At 49.8% G+C, this 12,267-nt stretch overlaps 1 protein-coding gene across 1 annotated transcript; it reads right to left on the bottom strand.

Annotated features, from left to right (window-relative positions):
- Positions 1–3,279: 3,279 nt before the first annotated feature.
- On the bottom strand, positions 3,280–6,469 carry LOC137362389 (probable G-protein coupled receptor 139). The gene is made up of 2 exons (XM_068026799.1): positions 6,412–6,469; positions 3,280–4,178 (listed from the first exon to the last, which is right to left on the bottom strand). The coding sequence occupies exons 1-2, from the start codon at positions 6,467–6,469 to the stop codon at positions 3,280–3,282; spliced, it is 957 nt and encodes a 318-aa protein (XP_067882900.1).
- Positions 6,470–12,267: the final 5,798 nt, after the last annotated feature.

Below are 12,267 nucleotides of genomic sequence, written 5' to 3' on the forward strand. Positions count from 1 at the left end.
GTAAGCCATTCTGTATAATGCACTGCGGAACACTGTGAAGCCTTTCATGATGTATCAGTTCTTGGTGTTTATAAACACTTCAGTATAATGCACTGTGGAACACTGTGAAGTCTCCCATGGTGTATCAGCTCTTTGCCTTTATAAAGCATTCTGTATAATGCACTGTGGAACGCCGTGAAGCCTCCCATGGTGTATCAGCTCTCTTTCTTTATAAACCATTCTGTATAATGCACATTGGAACACCGTGATGCCTTCCATGGTGTATCAGCTCTCTGTCTTTATTAGCCATTCAGTACAATGCACTGTGGAACACTATGAAGCCTCTCATGGTGTATCAGTTCTCGGTGTTTATAAACACTTCACTTTAATGCACTGTGGAACACTGTGAAGCATCTCATGCTACATCAGCTCTCCACATTCTAGTCCTCCCTTTCACCCTGCCCCTCACTCTAACACTCCCTCCGTCTCTCCACCGCTCCAACCCACCCCCCGCCCGTCCATTCACTCCAACTTTCCCGACCGACACTACCCTCACTCCAACCCTCGTTACCGCCCCTCCCCATCACTCCAACTCCAGCCACTGAACCTTCCCTCACTCCAACAATCCCCACCGCCTCTCACCTCACTCCAACCCTCACCACCGACACTCCACTCACACCAAACGCTCGCGACCGCCCCTCTCCTCAGTCCAACACAGCTCAGCGCCGCTCCCTTCACCCCAAAATTCCCAACCACTCCTCCCTTCACCCAACCCTCCCCACTGCCGCTCTCTCTCTCCAACACTCCCCACGAACTTCCACTCCATCCATCCCTCCTCAATGTCCCTCCCCTCACTCTAACCATCCCAAGCACCCCTCCCATCACTCCAACCCTCCCACCGCAACTCCCTTCACTCCAACCCTCCCCATTATCCCTCCCCTCACTCAAACCATCCCCACCACCCAACGCCTCACTCCAACTCTCGCCACCGGCCCTCCACTCATTCCAAGACCCCTCACCGTTCCTCCCATCACTCCAACCTTCCCAAACCCCCCTCACTCGAACACTAACCCCCCACACCTCTCGTCCTCCAACTGTCCCTACTGCCCCTCCACTCACTCGATAGCTCCCACAAGCCCTCCCCTCACTTCAGTTCACCACTCAGTCAAACGTTCCCGACCTCCCCTCCCCTCATTCCAAAGCTCCCCACTGCACCACCCCTCACTCCTACACTCCCCACCGCCTCTCCACTCACTCCAACCCTCACCACCGCACCTCTCCTCATTCAAACTCTCCAGATCACCTGTCCCCTCAATCCAACTCTCTCCAGCGCCCCTCCTCTCACTCCAACACTCCCCACTTCACCTCCCCTCATTCCAGCCCTCCCCATCGCACCTCCTCTCATTTCCACCCTCCCGACCAGCCTTCACCTTACTCCATTCCTCCCCACTGCCTCTTCCCTCACTGAACCCTCTCCACTGTTCCTCCCTTCACCCCAACCCTCCCCATTGCCCCACCTCTTACTCCAACCCTCCCCACTGTCACTCCCTTCAATCCAATCTTCCCTGCCATACCTCCACAGACTCAAACACTCCCCACAGCTCCGCCCCTCAATCTGAACCTCCCTACTGACCATCCCCTCACTCCAACACTCCCTATAGCCCATCCCAATACTCCAACCTGCCCCACCACCCCCTCACTCCAGCCCCTCCAATCCCCTCTCCTCACTCCAACATTCTCCATCGCCCCTCCCCTCACTCCCACCCTCCTTACCAAGCCTCCGCTCACCCCATCTCCCCCGACCTCGCTTTCCCATAATTCAACCCTCGTAACAAGCGCTTCCCTGTCTCCAATCCACCCCACCGCCCCTCCCCTCACTCCACCCCTCCCCACTGCTCCTCCAAGCACTCCAACCCTCCCTATGAACACTCCCCTGTCAACAACTCTGGACACTACACCTCCTCACACTCCAACACCCCTCACAGTCCCACCTCACTACTGACCCTCCCCTCACTCCTTCCCTCCCTACAGCACCTCACCTCACACCAATCCGGCACATTACCCCTCCTTTAATGACAACCTTCCCTACAGACCCTCCCCTTACTTCAACCCTGCTCACTGCCCCTCCCCCCACTCCAACTCTACCCTCACTCCAAACAACCCACCACCGGTCCCGTCAATCCAACCCTCCCCAACGCCCCCAATCTCACTCCATCCCTCCTGACCATGACTCCACTCACCCCCACACTCCCAACAGCACCTCTCATCGCGCCAACACTCCTCACCACCAGTCAGGTCATTCATAATTCTCCACCACCGCACCGCTCACACCAACCCTCCCCACCGCCCTTCCTCTCAGTCCAACACTCCCCAATGCCCCTCCCATCATTTCAACCCCCCCTCCAACCCTCCACTCATTCGAATACTCCACAACGCCCCTATCCTGACTCCAAACCTTCCCACAGGCCATCCACTCAACACCACCCTCCGCACCGACCTCCCCTTATTGCAACTCTCCCTACCACCGCTCCCCTCATTCCATCCCATCCTAACCGTCCACCCTCACTCCAAACTTTGCCACTGACGGTACCCTCATTACAACCCTCCCATCCGCCCCTTTCCTCAATCCAAAAATTCCCACCGCTCCTGCCCTCACTCCAACTCTCCCTACCGCCCCTTCCCTCACACCAACCCTTCCGACCACCCCTCCCCTCACTCCAACCCTCCCCAGCGACACCCCCTGACTCCAAACCACCGCACCACCTCTCCCCTCAATCCAACTCATCTCACCATCCCCCTCACTCCAACTCTCCACACTGCCCCTACACCCCTGCCCACCCTCCCTACTGCCCCTCACTCCAACCCTCCCTGCCAGCCCTCCCATCATCCAGCGCTGGCTACCCCCCATTCCCCTCACTCCAACCCTCCCTCCGCCCCTCCCCTCACTCCAACCCTCCCAACCATCTGTCACCATGAGGAACAGTTCCGACCACCACTCCTCGTCACTATGGGAAGCAGGCCCCGCCCCCACATCCTGGAAACAGGTCCCTCCTCCACTCCCATCACCCTGGGAAACAGACCCCACCCCCACTCCCAATCACCATGCGAACAGGCCTGTGAACCAAAGGCCCATCACTATGGGTTCAGACACCACGCCGCTCTGTCACCATAGCGACAAACCCCGCCCCCGCTTTGTCTCCAAAGAAACAGGCCCCGGTCCGCCCTGTCTCCATAGTTACATGCCCCGCCCCCGCTCTGTCGCCATAGTGACTGCTGGAAATAGTGATTCAGTTTCTCTCATTATTGAATGAATTTAACAAATGTAGTGAAGGGAGATTTCAGCATATTCTTCAACTGCTCTCTGAACTGTGTCTGAGTCACGGCATAAATAGCAGTGTTTGTGCAGCAACTCAGGAGCTGCAGCATGAAGCCCAATTCCCGCAGAAACTCAGGTAGAAAAACAAACACAGAGCCCAAATACCTCATCCGCCACCATATCGAATACACCATAAACATTGCCCACAATAGAATGAAATTCCCCGATATAACTAACAGCAACATAATGGATTTCCTTCGACTCTTCATCTCTGTGTCTCTGCGACTCTCCCCACTGCTGTGATGTCTGAGTCTCCTGCGTCCTCTGCTGCTCACTATAATGTGTCTGATGGTGAGAGCGTTGAGCAGCAGAATCACCACAAATGGAACACATGGTGTTAGAATGTTATGGAGGAGCTCTATTGTTCCTGAGACATAAGCGACATAACCATCCATTGTTACATGACAAAACCACGGTACGTTCAGCAGCAAATACCGACCTGTGAATGTAAAATACCAGATGATGTTCTTCAAACAGCTCAGCACAGTCACTGTTCCCAGAACCACAGCCGACGTTCTCTCCCTGCAATATTTACTTTTCAGCTTCTGGCAACAAATGGCCACAAATCGATCAAAGGTGAAAGTGACGGTGAACCAGACAGAACAGTCTGTGGCTGCGTAAAGCAGGATAGCGTGGATATTACACACGGAGATGGATTGCAGGAACTGAAACTGTTCCCAATAAACAATAGGAATGTGCCTCAATATTAGGTCGAGGATAATGACCAGTAGATCCGCCGCTGCCATGGCCACCAGGTAGCGAGTGACACACTTGGAGAGACCACATTTCCCCCGAGACAGGATCCTAATCGTCAGTAAGTTAACTGTGAGGAAGGGAAATGAACAAAGACATTATACATCAGGCAGGAGCAAAGTTACCAGTTTGATGGAGGACTTACTGAGATTTACAAATGTGTTCCTCTGTCCATTGATTTCTTGAAATGAAATTGTCTGTGATGCGGTGGAAGGCAGGAGAGATTCAATGACAAAATAATTTTATTGAAATTGTAAAACTCAATGTTAATCACAACCCTCCCCTTCACTCCTTTTCCCATCTGCTTTAAAAACAGTTCCACCTCTGATCTCTCCCAGTTTTGATGAAGTCACGACCTGAAATATTGACTCTGTTTCAATCTCCACACATGCTGCCAGATCTGCTGAATATTTCCAGCATTTTCTGCTTTGATTTCAGATATGCAACATTTGCAGCACGTTGCACTTGCAGAGAAAGTTAAATGTTCGACTGACTGAGAGATTCTGTCTCAATGCTTGTGGTGTCGTGTGTGTGTGTGTGTGTGTGTGTTTACTGTGTGAGTGCGTGTGTGTGTATGAGTGAGAACATGTGCGTGTGTGTGTGCCGGGCTCAGTGCCTGGGCTATGATGTGTGTGAATGAGTGTGCATCTGTGTGCATGTGTGTGTCACGTGTGTGCGAATCTGGTTCAGTGCCTGGATTGTGGTGCGTGTGTGCATGTATGTGTGTATATGTGTGTCTGTCTTTGTGTGTGTGTCTCTATATCATGGATTGGCATGTGGTGTGTGTGTCTGTGTGAGTGTCTGTTTTTCCATGTGTTCATCCGTGTTTGCATGAGGGTGCGTATGCGTGTGCATGTGCGTTTCTGTGTGTCTGTGTGTGTTTTTGTCTCAGGGCCTGGGTTGGCTGAGTGTGGGTTAGTGTATGTGTGTCTTTCTATGTGCGTGTGTGTCTCAGGATCTGAGCTGTGGTGTGTCTGTGTGTATGTGTGTGCATGTGTGTGTGTGTGTGTGTTTGGCTCAGTGTCTGCGGTGCGATGTGTGAGTGTGTGCGTGTTTGAGTGTGTGTGTCTGTGTGTGTGTCGGGTTCAGTGACTGGGGTGTGACCTCTGTGTGTGTTTGTTTGTGTGTTTGTGTGTGCGAGCATGTCTGTCTGTATCTGTCTGTCTGTTTCAATAACTGTGGTGTGTTCTGAATGTATGTATGTGTGTGTGTTGGACTCAGCGCCTGTGGTGTGATGTGTGTGCGTGTGTGTTTATAACTCTGGCTCAGTACCTGAGGTGTGATCTGTGTGTATGTCTGAGTCAGTGTCGGGGTGTGATCTGTGTGTGTGTGCGCGTGTGTATGTGTATCTCTGGCTCAGTCCCTGGGTGTGATCTTTCTTTCTGTTTGTGTGTATGTCTCGCTCAGTGTCTGGGGTATGACCTGCGTTTGCCTATGGGTGTGTGTTTGTTTCTAACTTACTCAGTGCCTGGTGTGTAAAGAGTTTGTGTGTGTGTGTTTGTGCTGGTGTGTCTGTCTCAATGTCTGTGGTGTGACGTGTGTGTGTGTGTGTGTGTGCGTGTGTGTGTGTGTGTCTGTGTGCGTTTGCATGTATGTGTGTTTGTCTGTGTGTCTGGTTCGGTGCCTGGGGTGAGACATGTCTGTGTGTGGGTGAGTGTGTGGGTGAGTGTGTGGGTGAGTGTGTCTGCTTCCTCCATACCTGCTTTGTAATCTGTGTGTCTGGCTCAGTAAATGGGGTCTGAACTCTGTGTGTGTGGCTGTGCGTGTGTGTGTGTGTATCTGGCTCCGTGGTGTTGTTGAGTTGCCTTCTTGACCCGCTGCAGTCCATGTGTGGTAGGTACACCCACAGAGTTGTAAGGAAGGAAGTTCCAGGATTTTGACCCAGCGACAGTGAAGGCGCAGCGATATCGTTCCAAGTCAGGATGGTGTGTTACTTGAAGCGGAGCTTGTTGGTGGTGATGTTACCATTCATTTGCTGCATTTGTCCTTCTAGTTGGTAGAGGTCGCGGGTTTGGAAGGTGCTGTCTATGGAGCTTTGGTGCGTTGTTGCAGTGCATCTTGTAGATGGTACACAGTGTTTCTACTGTGCGCCGGTGGTGGAGGGAGTGAATGTTTGTAGATGGGGTGCCAATCAAGTGGCTGCTTTTTCCTGGATGATGTCGAGTTTCTTGAGTTTTCGTGGAGCTGCACCCATCCAGGCAAGTGGAGAATATACCATCACACTCCTGACTTATGCCTTGTAGATGATGGACAGGCTTTGGGGAGTCAGGAGGTAAGTTACTGCAGGATTCCTGGCCTCTGACCTGCTCTTGTAGCCATGCTATTTTTATGGCTACTCCAGTTCAGTTTCTCGTCATTCATAATCCCTAGGATGTAGATAGTGGAGGGTGGTGGGGGGTGGGGGTGGGGGCGGGGGGCTGGAAATCAGTGCATCAGTGATCGTAATGGCATTGAATGTCAAGGGGAGATGGTTAAATTCTCTCTTGGTGGAGATGATCATTGCTTGGCACTTCTGTGGCATGAATGCTACTTGCCACTTTTCATCCCAAGCCTGGATATTGTCCAGGTTTGCTGCATTTGGACACGGACTGCTTCAGTATCTGAGGAGTCGTGAATGGTTTTGAACATTGTGCAATCATCAGCGAACATCCCCACTTCTAACCTTATGATTGAAGGAAGGTCATTGATGAAGCAGCTGAAGATGGTTGGATCTCGGATACTACCGTGAGGAACTCCTGCAGTGATGTCTTGGAGATCAGATGACTGACCTCCAACAACCACAACCATCTTCCTTTGCGCTAGGTATAACTCCAACAAGCAGAGAGTTTTTCCCCTGATTCCCATTGACTTCAGTTTTGCTCGGACTCCTTGAAGCCATACTCGGTCAAATGCTGCCAAACTGTCAAGGGCAGTCGCTCTCACCTCACCTCTTGAGTTCAGCTCTTTTGTCCATGTTTGCACCAAGGCTGTATTGAGGTAAGGAGCTGAGTGGCCCTGGCGGAATCCAAACTGAGCGTCACTAAGAAGGTTATTGCGAAGCAAGTACTGCTTGATGGCACAGTCAATGACACCTCCCATCACTTCACTGATGATGAGAGTAGGCTGATGGGGTGGTAATTGGTGGGGTTGGACTTGCCCTGCTTTTTGTGTACAGAACATACCTGGGCAATTTTCCACATTGCTGGGTAGGTGTTAGTGTTGTAGCTGTACTGGAACAGCTTGGCTAGGCGTGCAGCAGTTCTGGAGAACAGGTCCTCAGTACTACTGCGAGAATATGGTCAGGGCCCATAACCTTTGCGGCATCCAGTGCCTTCGGTTGCTTCTTGATATCACGCAGAGTGAATCGAATTGGCTTGAGGTCTGGCACCTGCGATGCTGTGGACCTCAGGAGGAGGCCGAGATGGATCGTCAACTCGGCACTTCTGGCTGAAGATTGTTGCAAATGGTTCAGACTTATCATTAGCACTGATGTGCTGGGATCCCCCATCATTGAGAATGGGCATAATTGTGAAGCCACCTCCTCCGATTAGTTGCTGAATTGTCCACCACCATTCACGGCTCGATGTGGCAGGATGGCAGAGCTTAGATCTGATATGTTGGCTATGGAATCACTTAGCTCTATCTATCGCATGCTGCTTATGGAGTTTGGCATGCAAGTAGTCGTTTGTTGTAGCTTCAACAGGCTGACACCTCATTTTGAAGTATGCCTGGAGCTGCTCCTGGCATGCCCTCCTGCACTGTTCATTGAACCAGGGTTGGCCTCCTGTATTGGTGGTAATGGTAGAGTGGGGGATATGCCGGGCCATGAGGTTATAGATTGTGGTTGAGCACAGTTCTGCTCCTGCTGATTGGCCCACAGCGCCCAGTTTTGATTGCTAGATCTGTTCGAAATCTATCCCATTTATCACAGTGGTAGTGCCACCCCTAGTTTTTGCTCATGGGTGGCACAGTGGTGCAGTGGTTCGCACAGCAGCCTCACAGCTCCAGCGACCCTGGTTTAGTTCGAGGTACTGCCTGTGCAGTTTGCATGTTATCCATGTGACCGTGTGGGTTTCTGCCGGGTGCTCTGGTTTCATCCCACAGCCAAAGACTTGCAGGTTGATCGGTAAATTGGCCATTGTAAATTGCCCCCAGTGTAGGTAGATGGTAGGATAATGGTGGGGATGTGGTAGGGAATATGGGATTAATGTAGGATTAGTATAAATGGGTGGTTGTTGGTCTGCACAGGCTCGGTGGGCCGAAGGGCCTGTTTCAGTCCTGTAACTCTAAATAAATAAACAGGATGGAAGGTATCCTGAATGTGAAGGCGGGTCATCGTCTCCTCAAAGACTATGTGGTGGTCACTCCTACAAATACAGTCTTGGGCAGGTGCATCTTCGGCTGGCAGATTGGTGCAGACGAGGTCAAGTATGTTTGTCTCTCTTGTTGTTTCCATCACCACCTGCTGCAGACCGAGTCTCGCAGCTATTTCCTTTAGTGCCCGGCCAGCTCAGTCAGTAGTGGTGCTACCGAGCCACTCCTGATAATGGACACTGAAATCACCGCCGACAGTACATTCTGCGCCTTTGCCAAATTCAGTGCTTCCTCCAGGTGGTATTCAACATGGAGGAGTACTGACTCATCAGATGAGAGAGAGATGTCGGTGCTAATCAGCAGGAGGTTTCCTTGCCCGTGCTTGACCTGATGGCACGAGGCTTTTTGGTGTCTGGAGTTGAAGGGCAACTTCCTCCCGCCCAGAAACCACTGTGCCGCCGTCTCTTCTGGGTCTGTCCTGCCAGTGGGATAGGACATACCTGGGAATGTTGTTGGCAGTATCTGGGACATTGTAAGGTATGATTCCGTGAGTATGACTGTGTCAGGCTGTTTTTTGACTTGTCTGTGGGGCAGGTCTCCCAACGTTGGCTCAAGCCCCCAGATGTTCGGGAGGAGGATTTTACAGGGTAGATAGGACTGGGTTTGCCGTTGTCATTTCCAGTGCCTAGGTCGATGGCAGGTGATTCGTCCGGTTTCATGCTGGTTTATTGACTTTGTAGCGGTTAGATACAACTGACCGGCTTGCTTGGCCATTTCAGAGGGGATTTAAGGGTCAATCACATTGCTGTGGGTTTGGAGTCACATGTTGGTCAGAGCAGGTGAGGAGCGCAGAACTCCTTCCCAAATAGAATCAGTGAAGCAGAGGGGTTTAAGCAACAATCGACAGTGGTTTCATGGTCATCATTGGACTAGCTTTTAATTGAATGCAAGTTCCACCTTCTGCTGCAGTAGGATTCGAACCCATGTCCCCAAAACATTTCCCGAGGTTTTTAGTCCGGGACAGTACCACTACACCATTGGCTGCTTGTAAATGTGGGTGTGTTGTGTGGGTGCCTCAGTGCTTGTGTTGTTGTGTGTTTACGTGTGCTTGTGTGTATGTGTGTGTCAAGGTCTGTATTGTGATTTGTGTCTTCGAGTGTGTCTGTGAGTTTGTGTGTGTCTGTGTGTGTATTTGTCTCAGGGTCTGTGCTGTGCTCTATGTGTGTATGTATCACTTTGGGTGTGCTTGTGTGTGTTTGCATCTGTATTTGTTTTTGGTCGTGTGTGTGTGTGTGTGTGTGTGTGTGTGTGTGTGTGTGTGTGTGTGTGTGTGTGTGTGTGTGTGTGTGTGTGTGTGTGTGTGTGTGTGTGTGTGTGTGTGTGCTCTTAATACTTTAGAAAGCCTAGAAAGTGCAAGGGTGTCGGGAAAAAAATAAATTAGAAAATAAAGAGATGACATGAAAAATTATTGGCAGATAAAATCAAGCTAACCCAAATATTAGTACATTAAGATGAGGATAAATAAGGAAAGGTTAGGGCCTATCAGAGATGTGCAAGGGAACCTATGTCTCAGTTTTTGCAAACGTGAAGGTTAATGCAGACATTGGAATTACTGAGGAGAAATGTGAAATATTAGATATGATGAACATAATGAGAGTGGATGTACTAGAGGGTCTGATATCCTTGAAAGTGGATGGCTTGTATCCCAGGATGTTAAGGAAGCCTGGGATGAAATAACGGATGCGTTGCAAACATCTTCAAATCCTCACTGGATACGGGTAAAGTGCCAGAGTATTGGAGGTCTGTGAACGTTATGCCATTCTTTAAAAAGGGTGCAAAAGAGAGGCCAAATAATTATAGGCCCGTCTGTGTGTTTGTGTGTTACTGTTGGGGGGAGATAGATTCTCAAGGAATGCAGCAATCACCAAGTCTGTGGCACTACGGGTGGCTCAGCTTCACAGGAGGGGATGAAAATGAGTGGAAGAGCTTGATAGGGAATTCAGTTGTAAAGGAAACAGAGAGGCGTTTCTGCAGCCGCAAATGAGTCTCCTGGATGGTGTGTTCCCGCCCTGGTGATAGAGTCAAGGATGTAACAGAGCGCCTACAGGACATTCTGAAGGGACATGGTGAACAGTCAGAGGTCGTGCTACACACTGGTACCAACGACATAGGTAGAAAGAGAGATGAGGTCCTGCAACAGGAATTTAGGGAACTAAGTAGCAGATTAAAAAACAGGACCTCAAAGGTTGTAATCTCTACATTACTCCCAGTGCCACGTTCTAGTGATTATAGGAATAGGAGGATAGAGCAGATGACTGCGGGTTGAAGAGATGGTGCAGGCGGGAAGGTTTTTGTTTCTGGGATCACCGGGTCTGCTGCTGGCAAAAGTGGGACCTGTACAAGTTGGACGGGTTGCACCTGAACTGGAATGGCACCAACATCCTTTCTGGGAGGTTTGCTAGTGCAATTGGCGGGGGGTGGGGGGGAGGGGTGGTTAAATTAATTTGGCAGTAGGATGGGATACAGAGTGGAGGTGCAGTAGGGCATAATGCACAGTCAAATATAGAAGCGAAACTGACTCAGTCTGGAAGGCAGAGCAAACATAAACCAGTTCAGGCACAAGTGAAAAATCCAAGGCTTGATTGCAATTATTTCAATGCAAGTCGTCTTACTTATAAGGCACCTGAACTGAGGGCATTGATTATCACATGGGATTATGATATCATTACTATCATAGAGACATGGTTGAGGGAGGGACAGGACTGGCAGCTCAATATTTCGGGATATAAAATCTTCAAGCGTGACAGGGGAGGGGACAAATGATGAGGTGGCATTGCACTGTTGATCAACGATTCAATTACTGCAGTAAGGAGGGATGATATCTTAGAAGGTTCCTGAAATGAAGCCATATTTGCAGAACTCCAAAACCAAAAGGGGGCAATCACTTGGCTTGGAGTGTACTTCCGGCCTCTACACAGTCAGGACGAGATAGAACAGTAGATATGTAGGCAAATATCAGGCAGGTTTAAAAATAACAGGGTAATAATAGTAGGGGATTCCAGCTTCCCCAATATCATAGAAACATAGAAATTAGGAGAGGAGTAGGCCATTCTGCCCTGCTCCGCCATTGATTATGATCATAGCTGATCATCCAACTCAGTAACCTGTTCCTGCTTTCGCCCTATACCCTTTGACCCCTTTAGACCTAAGAGCTATATCTAATTCCTTCTTGAAAACATTTAATGTTTTGGCCTCAACTGCTTTCTGTGGCAGCAAATTCTACAGGCTCAGGTCTCTCTAGAAGAAGAAAATCCTCCTCATCTCAGTCCTGAAAGGTTTACCCCTTGTCACTGGACTATGACCCATGCTTCTGGACTCTCCCACCATCAGTACCTTGCCGAGATAAATGAATAAATAGGAATGCATGGATGGAAAGGTCATACAAGAGGGAGGGCTTTACATTTCTGGAACATTGGGACCAGTTCTGGAGAATCTGGCATCTGTACTGATCGGACAGTTGCACCTAAATAGAGTTGAGTCAAATTTTCTTGCGGGTGATTAACTAATGCTATTGGGGAGGGTTTAAACTAACTTGGTAGGGGTGAAGGAACTAGGAGGAAATATCAGAGAGGAATACCAAGATGCACAGAATACTGGGGGAGATAGATAGCACTAGAGTAGAGAATAATAAGTTATTGGGTGAGGTCAGAGTAATGGAGAAAATAAGTTCTAAATTAGGGTTACCGAGCATATATGAGAATGCATGGAGTGTGCTTAATAAGACTGGTGAGTTAGAGTTGCAGACTGGCATCTGGAAATATGATGCTGTGACCTGGCTCAAAGAAGGGCAGAACTGGGTGTTAAAT

Source organism: Heterodontus francisci, unplaced genomic scaffold, assembly GCF_036365525.1.
Source record: "Heterodontus francisci isolate sHetFra1 unplaced genomic scaffold, sHetFra1.hap1 HAP1_SCAFFOLD_56, whole genome shotgun sequence".
Lineage (NCBI taxonomy): Eukaryota > Metazoa > Chordata > Chondrichthyes > Heterodontiformes > Heterodontidae > Heterodontus > Heterodontus francisci.